The sequence below is a fragment of the Rhamphochromis longiceps genome, linkage group LG15, assembly GCF_057381845.1.
Source record: "Rhamphochromis longiceps isolate RC_006_pf linkage group LG15, R_longiceps_female_GT1.1, whole genome shotgun sequence".
Lineage (NCBI taxonomy): Eukaryota > Metazoa > Chordata > Actinopteri > Cichliformes > Cichlidae > Rhamphochromis > Rhamphochromis longiceps.
The window spans coordinates 18,207,043-18,226,993 of record NC_140571.1 but is presented as its reverse complement, the minus strand read 5'-3'; the positions used below and the strand labels follow the sequence as shown (position 1 = coordinate 18,226,993).

Sequence of the window (19,951 nt, the reverse complement as noted above, 5' to 3'; positions counted from 1 at the left end):
TACACACATTTGCAAGCCTCCACAAGATTTTTGGGATTTTCTTGTGATATCAGCTGCATGCCTGTGCCCTGCTTGCAGCAGCTCCAAAAGAAGATAAGACATTAGATACGACAGACAAGAGGATGAAAAAAGGTGTAAATGAAACTGACACCAGGCTTGGAATCATATTTTTAAGACAACTCGATGTTTTCATTATCGGCATAATTAAAGCATTTTTAATAGAACAGTCAGTTACAAAGTTCCCAGATCATTACACAAGCACATTGACCATCTGACCTTGTCATAACTTTCACAGGACTGCAATTCTGTGAAAACTCAGCACACACGTAATGTTTTCACATAAATTAAAAGGACAAATAAAAGCCACGTTGTTTATTTATAATTGGATGCACTTGATTAACTGGTCACCAGCAAGTGTGACCTCTGCTATAAAAGCAGAAGTTTTGGGCACTTTGCTCATCTGGAGCATTCAGGTGTGTGTTAACACAATGTACTGTAGCAACTGTAGCAACAACTTCTCAAGAGTGGACCAGCAAATTCAATCAAAGGTCACACCATGTAATACTTAATACTTACTTAACAGTTGGTGGATTAATCCCTGACTTCTCCAGTTTGCATGGCTAACATCCTAGGGCAAGACACTAAATCCAGGTTGTTCTCTGATGCATTCGTTGGAGTTTAAATATCAGGCAGAGACTTAAGCATAGAAAAAAGTGCTTGTGTGAATGAGACATGTTGTGTAAAGTGCTCAGGTAGAATAGAAAAGCGCTACATAAGAACCAGTCTATTTACCATGTTACATTTCATCACATAACATTAGAAAAACGACTAAACAAGTATGGCCTGTTTGGAAATGATGCCAGGAGTTTATAAAGTTTAAGTTTATAAAGCTGCATGTGAACAAACCACAAGACTTCTGGAACAATGTCCTTTGGATTAATGAGACCAAAAGATGTTTGGCTATAATGCAAAGCACCACATACCAGTTATTTGTCAAATAACTCATATCATTTGTCAAGCACAACATTGGAGGGCTGATGATTTGGGCCAAAGGACCCGGGCACCTTGCATTCTTTCACTCAACTGTGAAATCTTTGGTAAATAAAAGTATTCTAGAGCCAAATATGAGGCCATCTGCCTAACAGCTAAAGCTTGGCCACAACTGCCCTATGCAACGGGACAGTGATCCCAAGCACAGCAGCCAATCTACAACAAAAAGACCTAAAGAGAACTGTGCAGAAATGAATGGATGGAAACCTCAATGAAATTGAGGCAGTGCTGTAAAGGAGAGTGGAGTAGAATTCCTCTGAAATGATGCAAGAGACTGATAAAGTCATACACAAAACATTTACAACCACTCATTGCCGGTTGTGCACCATTTCATTGAAGAACATTAATGTTATTATAACATTTTGCCATTCAGGCAAGCTTGTGTTTGAGTGTAAAAAATTATCTTTTGTATTGTGCTAGAAACATAAAACGTGCAGGATGTTTTCATATCATCGTTCAGCTCCACCCTCCTGGTGGTATACACCTTAGTCATGTCCAAGATATTTTAAAAAAGCACCTCCCTGTTTGTAACCTAGCATCCCATGCCTTGTTTTAGTGTTTGTTTTCTTGTCTAGGCAAGCTATAACAAATCATTTATTTCCTAAAAGAAGTTAGCAGGAGAGCATAAAAGGAGCCCTTGTCCCCCAGGGCAGACTGCTTATTTCTCAGGCACATTCTTGTGTTAACTGTACCGACTCGCCGGGCTACCGTCAAACGTAATAATATTTAGCACTGGTGGAGCAGGGAGAGAACAGGAAGTTCTGTCATTATGCACAGACAAACATGTGGGAAGAAGAAAGCTAAAATGTGACACCACCCCTGTCTTCTGTGTCTTCAGCGTCAGATCCCAGAGAGCATGGAGCCTGAGAGGACGGCCCCGGGTTCACCAGCTGATCTGGGTTCTAAAGAGACACCAGGTGGACCGGCAAACTCTGGAAAAGAAAAGCACACCATGCAGGATATTTTTTCTGATATCCAGAATGTGGTGGAAAGAAGTAACATAATAAATGTGAGTATCAACCAGTTTTAATTATAATAATATACTGCATTACTGTAGGCTTGCTGTGCTGAACATTTAATAAATGTTACTTGTAAAAGTCAGAACAAAACATTCGGACTGAGGGAATTAAAGTTAAGTGAGCTTTACTGTTTATATTTATGTCATAAATCTCATAAATCTGCATTAGCAAATAATACATAGCAAGATAGCATGGAAATATAACATGCATCTATATATTTTTTACTTTTTCTGTGTGATTTTCAGTACAGATGCATGTGTCTAAAAATAGCAAGTGCATGGGACAGTGAGCAGATAAGAAAGGCAGTGTTTTGATTGATGCCTGTGGGTTCCCTTGATGCTACTGACAGGAAGTATCTATGAGATACAATGATTTCCTGTTTGTAGTTAGGAAGTCTAATTGCACACAATATACAGCTGTTGGATTTTTTTTTAGCTTCCATCATCCTAGTTTGAGTGTTTGTTCACGGAAAGCTGAAATAGTTTATAAATTGACAATGATAATTAATCACAAAGATCCCTGGTAAAAGTTATAAATGTTATAACAGTGTAAACCAACCAGACTAAACTAGATCGCTATGATAATTTATATTGAATGTTTGTATTTGCTGTCTTTACAATATATACACAGTTTCTTGGTTTTCTTGGTTTCACTGCCCTATCTGTTATTACAGCTATGTCCTTTCAGTACATGTTTTTTTAAACATAATTCTTCAGTCCATTTTTCCCAGCTGTATAATGTGGTAAACAATTCTGGATTACTTAAATGTAGCTATTTTATATTATTTTTTCACTTACATTACTTTCTGTAACATAATATTTTTTGTGTCTAACTCTTGTATTGCTCTTTTTTTTTTAGAGAACACCACATATAGATTTAAACTGGTATCTGAAGTCTTCTCCTGGTGAACAACAGATTCAGTTGGTACGAACTGTTCAAAAGATTCTCGCATGTCGATATCAACCAGCCCAACTCAGTGTCATAGCTATGACCAAACAACTGGAGGAAGCAAAGGTATACACTCTAGTTGTATTTACGTCTTTCTTGCAAGAATATGCAGATTTGTTAAAATTAAAAAATGCACAAATATCTATAAATGTCTCATCTGTGTACTGCAGGAGTACCAGCGCACTGTGCAGGAACAAGTTGCTACTTTAAAAAACTCAGGTGCCTCTAAGGCTTGTGAACCAAGTGCCTTAAACAGTGCTGCAGGCCAATGGAGCGCAGCACTGCTAGATGCTTCTGCCACAGTGCAGGTCAAAGCAGCACAACTGGAGCAGGTCAAACAGTACCACAAGCAGATGAAGCTCACCAGAGCTTTTCTGGAGGTTATAGCCGCTGAGGAGGAAAAAACAAGCTTGTGAGTAAACTTGTGAGCTGGATTTTGTGCACTTGGCATTTGATACTGTTAACTAATTGTTGTTTTTTTGTTCTGGATTTCGTTAGACACTCTTTGGGAAGCAGTGCACTACAGGCTGAAAAGCTTCATGTGCTCCTGCAAACAATGGAACACAAGAAAGCTATGATGGAAGGTTTGCTACGCTTAAGTAGACAGTTGTCAGTGCACTTGAGTGACACTGAAAGTTCAGGTGCTCTTCTTGGTCAGCTTGGAAATGTTCAGGAAGAATGGCGGCTTCTAAAAGGAAGTATCAAAAGAGCTATGCGGCATGCCTCCAACTCCACCCGTCAATCCTCCCTTCTTTTGAAAGAAGCCGAACAGCTAAAAGCCAAACTCGAAGCTCTCCAGAAATCCGACTGTCAAAACCTTAACAGCAAAAGTGCCTTGGGATGTGTTTGTCTGACCACAGACCTAAAACTATATAACCAGCTTTACATACATTTACAGTCCCAGTCAGATGCTCTCAACAATTTTTCTCTAGGTCAGAAGGAGAAAGATGAAATCGAGCATAGTCTTCAGGAATTGGCTTCCTTGCTCGGGGTCACCAAAAAGAAACTTGATTCTGTCACACTTAGCTGTGGTGACAGTTCTCCAACTAAGATCAACAAACAGCTACGAGACTTGATTGTATGGGCTAAGCAGGCAGAAAATCATATCTCTATTGGGAAAAAGTTAGCTCTTTTCCCAGAGGAGGCTCGTATTCAGATTGTCGAAATGAGGAAATTTCAGGCTGATATTTTATCTAGACAGTCCAAGATGAGAGTACAAGTTGACGAGATGAAAGACTTGGCCTCTAATATGGAAAATGAAGAAAGTGACCAAGTGTTGAGGACAGTAGAAGACCTTTATGAAGCTATTGCTGACAGTTTGGATCTTGTTCTTGACACCATGGAAAAAGATCTTAAACAGAGAGAGAAACTGTTATGCGAGCTTGCTAGCATGGATGCCTGGTTAGCAGAAACGCATGCTAAAAGAAACCCCTGCGCTCACATTGAGAATATTTCAAAAGTGGACCTCAAAAAGCTAGAGAACGACCTGAAAAGTCATGAATTAGCCACAGTGGATATAGAGAGCCAGCTAGAACTGGTGGAAGTGATGTCAGAAAGTTGCAGGAAAATAGCCATAGGGTTGAGTCCAGCAGAGAGCCGCTATCTTGTCAACAGACTTTCAGGCCTTTGGACAGAATTAGATGGATTGCTAGCTCATGAGAAAGCCACCAGCTGGGAATTAAAGGAGCTGATTCATGAGTGCACTACTTCAGATGAAGAGTTATCTTCCATTCAGGCTAGTTTAAAGCAAATTTCTGCTGATCTAGAGCAGCTGAAGATCCCTTTGACCCAAGAAACCCTTTCAGTGATTGCACAATGGAAACACATGCTAATGGAGCATCAATGTCAAATCCAGGAGCTTCAGCATTGCCTGGAGCCCAAGCGAAGCTCTGTTCTGTGTTTTATCGGGGAACTGGAAGACCAGTTCAAAGCTCTTAGCATAAGTGCCTTTGAACAAGAAAAGTTTCTGCACCTAAAGACACAAATGGAGGAATCTAAAGATATTGTCAAAGAGCAAATCCAGAATGCCAAAAACAAAGCACTCGGTGTGGATGAGAGGTTTAAACTATGCCAAACAGTCCTCGTTGAGATTCCTTTAGTCAAAACACAAAGTCAAGAAGCAACAGATCAACTGGAGGTTATAGCTCAGGAGTTGCACCCATCTGTTCTTCATTTAGAGAGGGAAAGGATTCATCATATAGTTGATACTTTGGAGTCTTGGGAGACTCTTGGCACAGATGATATCAAAAACCTAGAAGCTCAGCTCCTGCTAGGTTTACAGTTTGACTCAGAGCTTCCTGCTTATATAGAACTCTTAGAAAGCACAAGAGTCGAGCTGGAAGGAACTGAACCAGTCAGTCCAGAAGAAACAGCCATAGATATTGCACTACAACGATACTGGGTCATTTGGCGAAGTATGGAGTCTGGGATGCGAGTTTTGGAAAATCTGGGACAGAAAGAAAAAACTGACCTGAGGAACTACAAGGAACTATATTCACTTCGAGATTCAGTCATGCAAGAATGTCACTCGCAGATGGTAAGCTTAAATTATTTAGATATTTCATATATAGTTCATATTTTGGGTTCATGTTTGGGTGTTTTCAAAAACTCTTCTTTATTGTGTAACATCTGTTCAACAGGTCATGCTATCACAAGCTAGAGATTCCTTGAAAGATTATCACTGGGCTGCTCAAGGAGCAATAGGCTTCCTACACAATGCTGAGGCAACATTCTTGTCAGCTACTGGAGGGTTTTTGGATTGTGCTGAGGAACAAAGACAGACCCAAGAGGCTTTAGAAACTCTTGAAAAAGGTTTTCACGCTCATATTTGCCACCTTGTTGAACGGGTACCTCGTGAACCCTGCCTTTCCTTCCCAAAGACCGAGCAGCTCCACATCAACATCCTCAGCCAGCTAATGGTTGGAAGCGCCATACTGGAGGCCCAGGCGCAGCTCAGGCTTGAGACCTTGCAAAGGTACTTGGCTGTTCTCAATTTCTAAATGTAAATCTCTGTACCTTTGCGTCTTATGTATTTTCTTCACATTTCTTGTTCTCATAGGTGTGAATTGAGACAGCAAAGTCACCAAAAGTGCCACAAAGACATTTGTCAACATCTTTCACAGTTTGAGGAAAGGCTTTCAGAATGTGCTGCAGAACATGTGACATCATATGACAAATGTGTTGCCCAACAAAGAAGAGCTCAGGTAGGTTAGAGTCAGCTTTATGTCATTATCTCTACGTATTGTATCTGTTTGAACCTGGCATTTAATCACTTTGACAGCATAGAATTGTTAACTGTTTAGCCATGCTTGCAAAAATGCTTTAAGAAAGACAGTGCTAGTCTAGCTGACTTTGGCTACTTAAAATATTTCATTATCTGTTTGACTTTCATGATTTTAAATTTTAACTTTCATTACATTTTCAAGCTTCTGATGGAAGATCTTCACGGTCTTGCTGGGAGGATAGACGACCTGAGAGCTGTTTGTCCAATGCAGGGTTGTGGGGTTGGAAAGGATGGTGAGGTTGGTGCCCTCTGGAGGCACTGGTTGTCCTTACTTCGTGATGTTGGCCTCCTGATGGTACGCATAGAGCAGAGAGGAGAGGAGTGGAAAGACATTACTGCAAGCGTAAGTTTAAATCTCAATAAAGCCTTTCGTACATTAAAAAAAAAAACAAATAAATGGCAAATTAAAACTGAATTAATATTTTTTACCTCTTTTGAAACTTTTGCTTTTCACTAACCAGAACTTAGTATGTGAAATGACTTTTACTGTTTTCTGATTAAAAAGACAGAGACGTGATCCATAGATATTGATGCTTCAATTTGATTTTCTTAGATGGAGCAGTGCTGCAGCTTTTTAGCCAGACTTCAGGCGGAGGTTCGAGACCCCACCACTGTGAACTTCACTGGAGAGGATCCACAGGAGCTTCTCGCCCTGGCTGAGATCCTTCAGACAGGTTTGGAGCAGGAGCAGCAGGACCTGGCCTCCCTGGAGCATCGACTGGAGCACGCCCTGAGCTTATCAAGTTCCCCAGGGCCTATTGGCAAAAAGCTGGTGAAGATCCAAGATAATGTCAGGAGGTGGGACTTCTTTAATATACATTTAGAAAGTGATTATTTATTTATGTCGAGTATGCTGAGAAGATACTTTTTTGCCCACAGCTTAAAAGAACGAAACCTGCTGGTTGTAGCTGCAGCCCAGGCCGAGGAGAGAGAAAGACGACAAGTTCAAGAAGAGATGGGACAGATTCAGAAACACGTGTTTCTCATTCTTCCGGCACTGGAAGCATGTTTGAATCCAAGCGAAAGACAGGTGGGCTTCGTCTTTTAATGTTTGAAACTTGGTATTTGAGATTTTATAGAGAGAGATATTAAAAAACAACAATAATATGGCTTCTTATATGCATGTAATAACAAGTAATCATCTTTAAGTGTTTAACATGTCCAACTTTATTATTGTCATTATTCATAAATGATGAAATATTACTTTCTTATGAGTGTTAGATTTGAAGTTGTTCACATTATAGTGAGAAATTCAAGCTATATAACAGTCAAGTTGCAAATTACACAATTTAAACTGTTTTTTTTAGGTACTCTTCTGTCCAGGTCCTCTCATTTGTAAAAAATCAGGGGTGCAGTAGAGTAGAGGGAGTAGAGTATTAAATGTCTGACCCACACTCCCAGTCTCTGTCTGATTCCTGTATTTTTTGTCCTTTCCACACTGACAGGAGCTTAGAAAGGAGTTGTCTTCCCAGAAGACCAAGCTTAAGTGCATCACAGACAGTGTGCAGAGCCGATACACAGAGGTTCCTGTGGATATAGGCAAGCAAATACAGGATCTCCAGATGTCTCTGCAGAGAGCAGAAGAGAAGGTGACAAGAAAATTGATTTCAAACTGTTGAGATCTGTTACTGACAGATAAATGATCTTAAGCTAAAGTCCGTTGGTGCAAATGTGTTTGTGTATGTGTCACACAGCTCATAGAGAACAGCCTCGTTAAGAAGCTGGCTAGCAGAGTGCTGGAGTTGGGTTCTGGCATGGAGAAGGTGAAAGCATTACTGGAGCAGAGAAGTCCAACAGTCAGTGAAGCTCAGAATGTCCTGAAGGTGTGTGTATTCCTTGTTTTCTGTTTGCTTGTGTGTCCACGTATGAAAAATAAATAAACCCACTGTTTAATTATGTCTTGTTAACAACTTTTTAAACTTTCTGTATTTTCAGTGCTGACTGTTTGTGTGTCCATCTGTCAGTGAGATTATGCAAAAGCTTCTCAGCTGAAATTATTCAAATTAGTGCAGAGGCAAAGAAAGAAGAGAAAGTGATCTCGCTCACTTTCATTTATAGTATTTTTGTAGGTTCTCAGTCATCCAGATCAGTAGTAGCAGTCTGAAAAAAAGCCAACCAGACTTCTTTAAATTTATAAAGATGCATCACCTCTCACTCACAAAAATGTGGATCATTACCACTGTGAGACCTTCCCCTACCTTTTTTTGTGACCTGTTGTGAGTGGGTGGGGAAGCATCTGGGAAGGGATCTAAGGATTGCATTGCATCTCTGTTCAGTGATAGTCGTTCCTTTACTCCTCTTTCAAACTATCTGTCTTTGGGATCCTCGAAAGTGTGACCTTTACCCATTAAGTGTAGTTGTAGAGCTGAGTCTTGTCTTTTTGAAGTGCCTCTTCTGTGTTGTGCCATATATTTGTGCAGTAGCTGTTTTGGTTTCTCCTATATAAAGTTACAGGCACACCTCACTGTACTGCACAGCATACATGTTGTTTAGTTTGCGTTTGGGAGTTTTGTTGTTGCAATGAACCTGATGAACCAGTCTTTTACTGTGAAATTCAACTTTGAATTCACAGCTCTTTACTTATTATCATTATTATCTTTACTTATAAAGTATGCTATAATTTGAGTAACTATTTAACTTCAGATCTCATTTGAAAAGTTACAAGTTGTATAGCTGACTAAGATAAAGTCAGATTTTCTTCAACTTCCAGCCACTTTGAGTGACCTCCACAAGCTGTTTGTCAATTTTATTCAAGCCAAATGAAACAGCTACAAATTCCTAAGAACTAATGCTAATCCACATTACCGTCTTGTTCTTCAGCATGTGTGGGATGAGCTGGATGCCTGGCACAGCAGCTTGATGCTCCTGGAGAGCGAGGTGCAGGATCTTGCAGAAGAGCAGCCGGATCAAGCCCAGCTTCTTATTGACCAGCTCACACAACCCCAGCAGCTCTACCAAGATGCAGCACAGATGGTTGAGCAGCGTACAACCTTTCTCAGCAAGGTCTAGTGCCCCTACTATTGCTGCTCACCAATATAAATATATTAAATACAAATCATTTGTAGGCTACATATGCTTAATTTATTTTAGCTTACCACTCCATTTGACTGAATGCTTCATTTTCCATATATCGTCTTTTATGTTAGATCCCAAAGTGTCTTCAGGAGTTAGAAGATATTCTGCACAGCGCCACCCGCTGGTTAGGTGAGGCCCAGTCATGGCTCAGTGCTCCCTGCTCATTCACAACAGCAAAAAGCCTCCACAATCATGCAAAGTCCCTGCAGGTCAGTGAAGAAGCACGCTAACTTAATTCTTTTGTTTATATCTGTTTTATGTAATCTTCATGTCTTTATAGTTTCATTTTTTCCTACATGTATCCATAGATTGTATCCTCCAGTAAACCTCTGTATTTAGGCCTGTATTAAAATGCATTGCCATTCCATGGTCACAAACAATATTATAGTGTAGTATAAGTACTATAATAGTATAATAATATAGTATATATTTCTTATATATTTCAAAATTAACTTTACAAATTGCCTCACAATGGCAATGAAACAGCATATACAAGTCATAAAATATCAACATAATATTAAAATCAAATAAAAGTAAAGTAAGTAAAGTAAATCAGAAAACTATACAATCTACTATGTTTATTATGTTAAAGGTGTGGGAAACAACTTTAATTTGACTTTGACATTGGATAAACTGAGGTACTGTACCAAGGTGAAGTTTAGGATAATAAAGATCATTTTTGAACTGTGACTCATGCAAAGCTACCCGAGTAGAGTCCAAGAATAAACATTTTGATCTAAAAAACAAACCTAAGGGGTTCCCTTTAACAAATGTTTCTTGTTAAATTTAAATGAGATTTAAATTTCTGATCTACAGCTGGTCCTGGATGACTCTGAGATGATCAGGGGGAACCTGCAGGATTTCAGGTTGGTGCTGGGTGAAATCTCTGCGGTGTGTGACATCAGTGCCCAGGAGGAGAGGCTGGAGCAAAACGACCAACAAGTCCTCAAAATGCAAGGCAGCATCCTCGAGCCACTGGAGCAGCTTTTGCAGGCTGTTGTAGTAAGAATGTTAACACTTCAGACTTTTGGGTTGTTAGCGATATCAAGTGTTCCAGTTTGGGGCACATTGAGTGGAATTTCTGTACTTGCATTGTAGCTGGATTTTTGAAGATTGCAAGCATTTACAGTACAGACAGCAGAAAGTGTCATAAACATTAGTTATAATGGTGGGCATATACAACAGTGTTCATACAAAGCTAAATGTCTAAGACAATTTTCATTTCAGGTGGTGGAGGACATGGAAGCTGAACTTAAGACTGTGGAGAAAAATGTGCTGAAAATCAGAACAATTTTATCCTCCATGGACGACTCCAATATGTCCCTGACAGAACATTTGCACAACAGACAGGTACAGCAATGCAATTAGATAGTGATTTATTTATTTTTTAAATAGTTTAGTGTGGTCGCAGTAGTACCGGTATAATAATAGTAATATTACTGTTATTACTAAACTGAATGGCACTGAGAGCAATTTACAAGGAAATAAATTGAATGAAATACAACATAAAAGATGACATCGGTGTAATTAAAACACTTGTATTTACACTGCTCAGTGTTCCTGGATCAACTCATTTAAAGGGTGTGTCTGATTTTACCATCTTGGTTCATTTGTATGAAGCACAGTTAATAAAAGCAGTTTGTCCACTTTGATGATTTTTGAAGACAAAATAGACCTACTGGAGTATAAATTGATCTGTGGTTATAAAAACACGTAGGACAACCAGAAGATTTCTCAATAAGAAGTTTAGAAACAAATGCAGCGCATTTCTTTCAATCTTTACTAGAAACATGTAAATATGTATACAGTGAAATATAAAGCAGTTTAAGCTACAAATGTTTGTAAATGTAAAGAAGTGGCAGTGGCATAGATGAATGCTTAAACCTATCTGCTATCTCTCTCATATATATGGGGGAAAATGTCAAACTAACAGTTTACACGTGTTTCAGGTGATCCAAGATAATTTGTGCTCAATGCAGAGGATGTTAGAAGATCTAGAAAAATGCAAAGGAGAGCTTCACATCCCACAAAGAGCAGAAGAAGGACTTCAAGTCTACTCCAAAGCCAGGCTGCTCCTGCAGTCACTCGAGGAGCTGGAACATCTCACACAGCAACAAGCCTCTCTGCTCGAGGTACAGCATGTCTGAATCCTAGCACACAGGCAAAAATAAAGATTTTGTTCTGCTATAAAAGAAAAAAATGGTCCAACAAAAGGTGCTTATGATGCTGTCCTTACTTTGCTGATATACTTTAATGTTGCACTACTGTATGAAGCAACACTCATTCTTGTCGCCAACTGGATCCTTGTTTCAACACAGTGGATTTGTTTTTTTATGAGCCTCTGTCACCGCTTCCATTCTTTCTTAAATGTTCTCATCTCTTTGACTAACCTAGAACAAGATCAGAGAAGAGGAAGAAACAAGTGCGATTCTTGCAATCACAACAGGCTCTCATACTCCTGGACAAATGCAACAGCTGGACACACATCTAGTCCAGGTAACATTTAGCTAAATAACTAAACCAGCTAAACAAATCAAATAACACTTGTGTGGTCTTTGCTCTTTGCTGTCGTGATTGAAGTAAACCTTCTTCTAATCATTTTGTGCTTGCAGTTCTCAGCAGCTTTTGATCAAATTGTTTTGGGAGAGGAAAAACAAATCACAATGTAGAAGATTTCTTCTTATTGCCAAAATTTAAAAGTGTTCTTTGAGCTCAGAAACCCGGTAGAACTGGTGAATCATTCAAGTGCAGTGACTATCCCCCATTCACTCGCTTCACTCTATTATCTGGGATTAGATGAACCTTGCTGTTAGAATCCTGTGTGAGAAAAAAATACCATACCACCTTTATTTATAAAGCACTTTAACATAAAACCAGAGTTCACAAAGTGCTGTACATGCTAATAGCATAAGTAAAGAAAATTAAAATGAGATAAGTTAAAATAAAATAAATAACTAACAACTAAAATAAATTGAAACATGTTAAAACAAATTGAGTCAACCCCTCTAATCAATGCCAAAGGCTTCAGCGACTAAATATGTTTTAAGAAGACTTTTAAATTCAGAAAGAGAAGAGGCCTGCCTAACATGCAAGGGTAGATCATTCCACAACTTTGGAGCAACTACAGCAAAAGCACGATCACCTTTAAATTTATACTTAGTTTTCGGTACCTTAAGGAGCTGCTGATTGGTGGACCTAAGGGAACGGGCAGGTGTATATGGTTGTAGTAGCTCCGAGAGATTTAAACGCAAATAAGAGAATTTTAAAAACAATCCTAAAATGTACAGGTAGCCCGTGGAGTGAAATTAAAATTGGGGTAATGTGCTCAGACTTTTTTGTTCCAGTTAAAAGACGTGCTGCAGCATTTTGCACAACCTGCAGGCGCCTAATGGACGCATCACTAACCCCAAAATAAAGTGCGTTACAATAATCCAGCCTAGAAGTAACAAAGGCATGGATTACTGTCTCAAAATGCTGTTTCGATAAGATAGGCTTTATTTTGGCTAATTCCCTCAAATGAAAAAAGCTAGATCTTACAACAGCTCTATAAAATAATTATACTGAGTTGTTCATCAGGCTCAAGGAAGTCCAAAAATCTTTGTTTTAGGGGGGAATTTCACTATTGTACTACGGTATTAAAAAGCTGTATAACTGTGTTTTGAGATTAAATTAAAGAGGTCTAACCTTATCCAAAAAGAAAATTATATTTGTAAAATTGCAGATAAAACTCAAAAAATAGAATGAAAGTGCAGGAGTAATGAAATGGTGACTGCTGCTAATAAAAACTTTAACTTCAATATTTACTGATATTGTTGTTAGATAAAGAAGAGTGATGAGAGTCGATAGAAAAGCAGTGTTTTCTTCCAGTTTTCCTTTAAATCACAAATTTGATCATATATCCACCCTTATCACTGAAAGCAGGGGGCTTTTGAGGTGTCTAACTCAGAGGAAGAGGAAGATGAGGATGACGAGAGTTGTCACTCGTCATCCTCTGACACACTAACAAGCAGTATTCCAGAGGTAAATCAGATGTAATTACATCACATGAGAGCATGTCTCTGGGTACCTCTGTCTTTTTGGTTTCATTCCACAATTTCACATTCATTATTTAAGCTCACTGACAGAATTTCAAGTAACACACCCACAGCAGCAGAATGTGTAAGACTTAGCAAATATTTTCTAAAAATGCACAGGATTTTAGGTCCTTTGGAATGAAACTCTGAATGTCTTGGGCTTCCTCTACTCTAATTATTCCTTCTTTATTTGTTCCTTGTGGTCAATCCATCATATCATCTCATCAAATTAGTGACCATCAAAGATTTTCCTGAAAAAAATTACATAATGATTCTTAATTTCTTTTTATATAACATCCACATCCTTGCTGTACTTAGTTCTCTGAAAAGAAATTAGTTCAAGGGATGAAGATAAGAAAACTACTTGAGCTTGGTCCAAATTTTTTAAAGCAATTATAAGATTCTATGACTGTATGAATATGGATCATTAAGGGTGTAGCTACTTTCTCCCATATTCTGATATCTAGTTTGAGGTCATCTTAATCACATTTACATGCTCATATTCATTAAGTTTCTGCCAAGTGACTATCTGATTAGATATTTGTGTTAAAGAGCTGTTGGAGTGGTGTGTCTAATTAACTGGCTAGTGAGTGAATGTATTGCAGTGGCACCCAGTGCAGATACTTTTTTCTTGCTCAGCTGTCAGGGTAAAACATCAAACAGTCTTTGCCTGGTGTACATAAATATGAGTATTACAAAAACTCATATTGAGAGAGAACATCGTCACAAAAGAGAAACATGTTCTTTCTAAAAACATTAACTGGAATATTACACTGACAGTGGATGCTAATGTTTCTTTTCTCATATTCATGCATCAGTATCAGTGAAAACATTGGCTTTGATTTGGACTCTTTTAAAGGATATTATATGTGTTGTATATTAAATTGTGGTTTCCACAGGTCTCCACATCTGTTGTCAGAGATCATTCATCTAAATAGTGATTTCAGGCATCCATCCTTCTACAGTATATAAACCTGAGCTCCACTCCTGCGAGCCATACTGCCAGATTCTTTTAGCCTGAATAAATTGAAGGATGTAGCTCAAGCAGTTTTCTACATAATAGAATTTTAAGATGGACCCTCAGAGATGATGCTAAAAAACATCTAAAAACACTCCCACCATCTCTCTTTCAATTGCTTCATTTTGACAAAAGAAATAATGACAGCAGGGACCTGAAATTTTGCAGAATTCCTATTAAAAAGTATATCTTTTCCCTGAAAAATTTTCAGGTGAATCTGAGATGATCAGGTGGTAGGTATTTGGTGAACTGACATGGAATGACCCCTCGATGTAATTCTGTTCACAATTTCTAGCACTAATACTTTATCTTTTTCCTGTGCTGTGGAAGAAACCAGAAGATTTTTGCATGCTCTTAATGAGCTGTGTGAGGCAGGTCATTGTGTTTGCTGATAACCCCACTCTGTCGCTGTCAGAAGCAGCTGCTCCTCAGAAACCTTTCCTTTCATACACACACCCAGGATGAGAATAGCATGAGTAATTTATATGTGTTTGTGCAAGGATTTGGTTTGCATTTGTATATTCATACAACCAATATGTTAGGACCCTGAGGACACGCTCAAGCTTTCAGAAGTGCAAAGGGAGGATATGGGAGAACATAAGCCACCGTCACATATGAAGGTAAATAATCAGTTTCATATTGGATATATAAGAGTATTTATTGTCTTTTCTTCCAATAATATGCTCTTTTTTATAAACATTTTCATAAGATTTTTTTAAACTAATCTTAATATACCTACCATAAGTTGTAGTTATTTCTAGTATCATCTTTCATTTGTCTTTCAGGTCCTGGAGGGTATGCTTCATCAGTCTTCTGAATGTGCAGAAAAGCCTGAGTTAGATATCAACTTTGAAGCCAAACAAGCTGAGGCTGGAATAATAACACCTGACGCTAAAGCTGATTTTGACGTAGCACTTACTCCTGAATCTGTGACCGCTCAGTCACTAAACACTGCAGCCGTCCCTGCAGCAAAAGGCCAGCTTAAAGCTGCTGCTGTGCACCAGCATGATTTACCGAAACACAAAGCCTTTGATGCTGACCCTCGCACAAACACCCCTCAGGCAGCAGCTGGAGCAGAAGATACAAGGCTGATTCCTTCAAGACCGATAACTCCATTTGCTGCTGGAAGAGCATCAGATGAGCTGATAGAGGAGGAGAAGCTGTCGCTGTCCACAGCTCCCAATTCAGATCTGGTAATTGTCTGAAGATTCAAAGAGATGTTGATCAAAGTTATTTAAGCCTAAGTAAATGGTTTCATGGACATTTAATTTAACAATAAATATACATATATATCTTACTTGGAGTAATAACTCAAAGTCAACTTTGACATTGGGCGCTAACTCATGTCCCCCAAGATCCATTGTTGTGAAGTTTCGAGACTTTCTATAAAAAATTGTGGATAATAAAAAGTTTTTACTTTTACATTTGGTGTGACCTTGACCAACACACAACATTTGAAAGGATCTCTTGAAAACGGTGGACACTAGACTGCTTACAAATAGACAGGCAAACAAACTAAGTTTGCAGAATTAGTATTTAAACTACCAGATTAATAACTTTTTTGTTTGTTTTAACAGGATGTTTTTGATAGACTGAGGGAGCAAACTGAAGTCAGCACCAGTTGTTTTTTGGGAGGATCCCAGCAGTTTTCTGTTGAGCCGATCAGGTAAAAATTCCAGTTGTAGTATTTTAGTTTTGGACCTCCTCTTTACACAGCATATCAAAGGCTCATAAACTTTTTGTGGTCCCTAGTTTGCCTGGACATGAAAATGTTAACCCCAAGCGCCAAAGGTGGAGTCACCTTCATTCCCAGATTACTGAAAAAATTACCACTTTGAAAAAAGTTAAGGAGAACCATCAAAGCCAGAACAGAGAAGATGCAGAGAACAGACAAAAGGTAAGAAAACAGGAAAATAACCATTCAGTGCTTGAATCTGTAGTATTCAGTCAGACTGCATGATGTACATGAGGTGTGAGGTGATAGAAGTAAAATTATTTCTAAAATGTGGATGTCACCAACATAGCCATTACATCTGTTACCAGAGCAACCAGGTTACAAGGTTCGCCAATCCTTTCATCCTGTCCTCCGTGCCAAAGCTCATTTTGTTTTCATATCTGTGAAGCTGCTTGTCTTCCACAATGAAAAAGGACCCACAATGAGCAAAAGAATATCATTATGAGCGTTCCCTCTGCTGCTAAAAGACCCGATTTTGTTTTACTGGAAGCAAAATTATGGATCCGATATTACTGAATATGAAAGGATGAAGCAGGGGATGTAACTCCTGCCCCTGCTCAGTTACACCCTTGTTGCATTCTGTCTTTTTCCTTCACCTGCTGTTAAACCTTAAGTTCAGTTTTCTCTTTGTGTTTAGGTTCCAGATGAGGCGTCGAGGTCAATTGGATCTACTTGTGCAGCTCTTCAGCACACACAGGAGGCCATCACTATGCTAAGAAAAATAGTATGTATAATAGAAAGAGACTTTTTAAGTGCGTTCCTGCTGAAAGTATATTGATCTAGATACACAGGTAGTACGCTCTCTCACAAATAACTGACTAACATGGAGGACTGAGGCTCAATGAAATAATCAGATGTATTTCTGAAAAGTACTTCAAGCACATGAAGGCACAAAGATGGATTTTTTTTAAATAGGGCTACAAAATAAGCAATTACCAAAAGGCTTGACTGGCTATTTCCTGGCAGCTTTTTCTTTATAATCATAAAACACCATTTTTAAGGACAGTTCTTTTCATAGAAAATATTTAAAGTTTTTCATGTCATTCAAGTCAAAATCCAATCAGATAACATGCTAGACACAATTTGTCCAGTTTTTCATCTCGGTACGGAATATAAGATCTACTAACTCTGTTTATACATTAGTATCAACAGGTTGGGATGTAGGAATAGCATAGTAGTAAATAGTAAACATCACCAAATTAAGAAGAATGAGCCAAAATATTCAGAGAATCTGACCTTTAAAAAACTGTGGTAAGTTAAACTGATGATTGTGCTTTTTCCCAGGTGAGCTCCACTGATGGTTCTCATCCAGGTGTGAAAGAGGAGTTTTACGAGGCTATACAGCAGGTCCTCCTCTGCCTCGATTCTTTGACTGACCTTCTGTTGACTTGTGGTGGCACGGTTGAAGATGAACCTCAGCTGAGGCTGCTGCAGCACGAGGTGACTGTTCAGTTAGTTCCCTTTTGCCATCAGAGCTGCCTTTATTCTTCACATATCTACTCACATAGCTGCTACACACGTACTTCACATCCACAATGTATGATCCCACATGGATTCAGAGCTAATGACTGTGACATTTGAGGGCAGCGAACTCATAGTCATGTTCAAGAAACTAGTCTGAGATGATTTGAGCTTTGCCGCATGGCACGTTATCCTGCTGGTATCTACCATCATAGATAGGTATATTGCAGTCATAAAGGGATGGACATGGTCAGCAACAAAATCTGCATACTTTGTGTGTAACAAGTGGTTATGCGAGCTACTGTTGCTTTCCTATCTATTAAAGCAGTCTAGCCATTCTCCTCTGATGTCTTGCATCAACAAGGCATTTTCATCCACAGAACTGCTGTTCACTGGATATTTTCTTTTTTTCCTGACTGTTCTCTTTAAACCCTTGTTACGACCCGTCTAGGGCCAGGCCATAACATGAGCGAGGCACTCGCTTCCCCCCCAAGACCCAAGCAGTTACACGAAACAAATCCGTTAGATATGAGGTGATTTATTTACAATGTGAATAAAGAGAACCAAAACGGGAGTGTCAACACTTCAGGGTGAGCCAAGGCCAAAACAATAAACAAAACAAACCTACACAAATCCCGCACCCCTGACCTTACCAAAAACAAAGTCAAAAATAAAGACAGAGTCTAACCTCCTTAACTAACTCAAAACAGGAGAAAACGGGTGATCAAAAGAAACGGCAGCTCACCCCTACCCACTCCACTTCCACAACTGTCAAGCGTATACTGCAGCCAGCGGCTACCACAGGACTACTGCTGGGTGATGAGGAGAAACGCGAGGACCTCTCCCGCTGTAGCACTCCAGCCTCCTTTTAATGGGCGGGTCCTCCAGCTGGATCCACTCACGCCGGGGCAGTATATCCACGCACCAATCGGAACAGGGCCCTGGCACAGTTAATTAACATAGAAAAAACACAACACCTGCACAAACAAACACATGGACATACAAGTTCGTAACACCCTAAAGATGGTTGTGTGGGAAAAACCCAGTAGATTAGCGGTTTCTGAAATTTTTAGATCAGCCTGTCTGCCACCGCAACCATGCCACATTCTTCCCATTTCTGATGGAGTAATGTGTGTATGTGACACAGAGTGAGGAGCCAAGGTACTTGAGTCAATCTGGGATAAAGGAACGAATGGTGCTAAAATACTGGTGGGAAAATGGGAAAATAGAAGCTAATGGTGACAGTAATAAAGAGTGAACTGATTTGATATTTGCTTTCCGGAGCATTTGAATAGATGTTGCAGTGGCCAATGAATCTATCCATTACTATTATATCTTTTTTTGTCTCTCTGTAAAATTGAATGTCAGGGTTGAATTTTTACTTTCGGTTTGTCCTTTTTTGTGTTTTTGTGTGCAGTGTATATCAGCTGAGCTGGGGACCCTCTCTGAACTGATGAGTAAAGTAGTGTCAGAAACCAGGCCTCAACTTTCAAAGGAAGAACCAGATGCTTACAGCTGTTTGACCTGCCTTCAGGATTGTCTTCATACAGCTCAGCTGGTCTTGACCTCCTCCCACAATCAGCTTATTGAAGATCCAGGCCTTAAGGACCCTTGCAAGGTTTGAAATAAATTAGAGCTCACTGTCGACCCCTTTCCCATCCTTTCCCAGGACTAGATCAAATATGCAATTTTTACTTGCAGCAAAACCCAAATTCTACAGTAGCACTCAGAAACAACAGACTCTGTGAATAGTACATGTTTTACATGTCTGTGGTTGTGCAGAAACTGTGTCACTAAAACTGCTGGGCTTTGACATGTTTTAGTAAGCTATGCAGTGTAACTTAATATTCAGAATATTAGTATAAGTATTTTTAAATGTCAGTAAAATCACTCCTACTCTAAGTACTATAATCATCATATAGTTTCTGAGGTAGTTTCTATTTTGTGGTGCTTTATTCTTGTAATTTGATTAATTTCCACCATACAGGCTTAGATTTTACACACCAAGCATTCATTAGTAATAGCAAACTTCGAGCGTCAAGCTGTTTGCATGTAAAGTATGTGATGCAGTCATTTTGAGTTGGTGAAGAACCTCAGTACTTCTTCCAGCACTTAAGCTAACATATTATTTGTGTCTTTCAATAGGAGATCTCCACCAATCAGCTGTGTCTTCTGGACGAGTTTGAACTTGGGCAGAGTCAAGGCTTTCCAAATCTAAAGGATGGTCCCAGTTTGGAGGTAACCACTGCTGCACAGCTTTGCTGCGTATGTGTGCATGATTAATAGCAC

At 39.1% G+C, this 19,951-nt stretch overlaps 1 protein-coding gene across 1 annotated transcript in view; it reads left to right on the top strand.

Moving 5' to 3' along the window:
* Window positions 1–19,951, top strand: part of syne2a (spectrin repeat containing, nuclear envelope 2a) — an 88,352-nt gene that overhangs the window by 32,096 nt on the left and 36,305 nt on the right. The window contains exons 50-75 of the mRNA XM_085383119.1: window positions 1,889–2,059; window positions 2,928–3,083; window positions 3,188–3,429; window positions 3,516–5,553; window positions 5,657–5,991; window positions 6,076–6,220; window positions 6,443–6,643; window positions 6,854–7,098; window positions 7,180–7,330; window positions 7,746–7,889; window positions 7,995–8,123; window positions 9,121–9,303; window positions 9,447–9,584; window positions 10,192–10,377; window positions 10,603–10,725; window positions 11,325–11,507; window positions 11,770–11,871; window positions 13,294–13,395; window positions 15,009–15,086; window positions 15,252–15,659; window positions 16,044–16,132; window positions 16,219–16,363; window positions 16,839–16,925; window positions 17,486–17,641; window positions 19,080–19,280; window positions 19,808–19,900. Coding sequence (XP_085239245.1) covers window positions 1,889–2,059; window positions 2,928–3,083; window positions 3,188–3,429; window positions 3,516–5,553; window positions 5,657–5,991; window positions 6,076–6,220; window positions 6,443–6,643; window positions 6,854–7,098; window positions 7,180–7,330; window positions 7,746–7,889; window positions 7,995–8,123; window positions 9,121–9,303; window positions 9,447–9,584; window positions 10,192–10,377; window positions 10,603–10,725; window positions 11,325–11,507; window positions 11,770–11,871; window positions 13,294–13,395; window positions 15,009–15,086; window positions 15,252–15,659; window positions 16,044–16,132; window positions 16,219–16,363; window positions 16,839–16,925; window positions 17,486–17,641; window positions 19,080–19,280; window positions 19,808–19,900 — 6,231 coding nt within the window. The remainder of the gene's footprint in view (window positions 1–1,888; window positions 2,060–2,927; window positions 3,084–3,187; window positions 3,430–3,515; window positions 5,554–5,656; window positions 5,992–6,075; window positions 6,221–6,442; window positions 6,644–6,853; window positions 7,099–7,179; window positions 7,331–7,745; window positions 7,890–7,994; window positions 8,124–9,120; window positions 9,304–9,446; window positions 9,585–10,191; window positions 10,378–10,602; window positions 10,726–11,324; window positions 11,508–11,769; window positions 11,872–13,293; window positions 13,396–15,008; window positions 15,087–15,251; window positions 15,660–16,043; window positions 16,133–16,218; window positions 16,364–16,838; window positions 16,926–17,485; window positions 17,642–19,079; window positions 19,281–19,807; window positions 19,901–19,951) is intronic.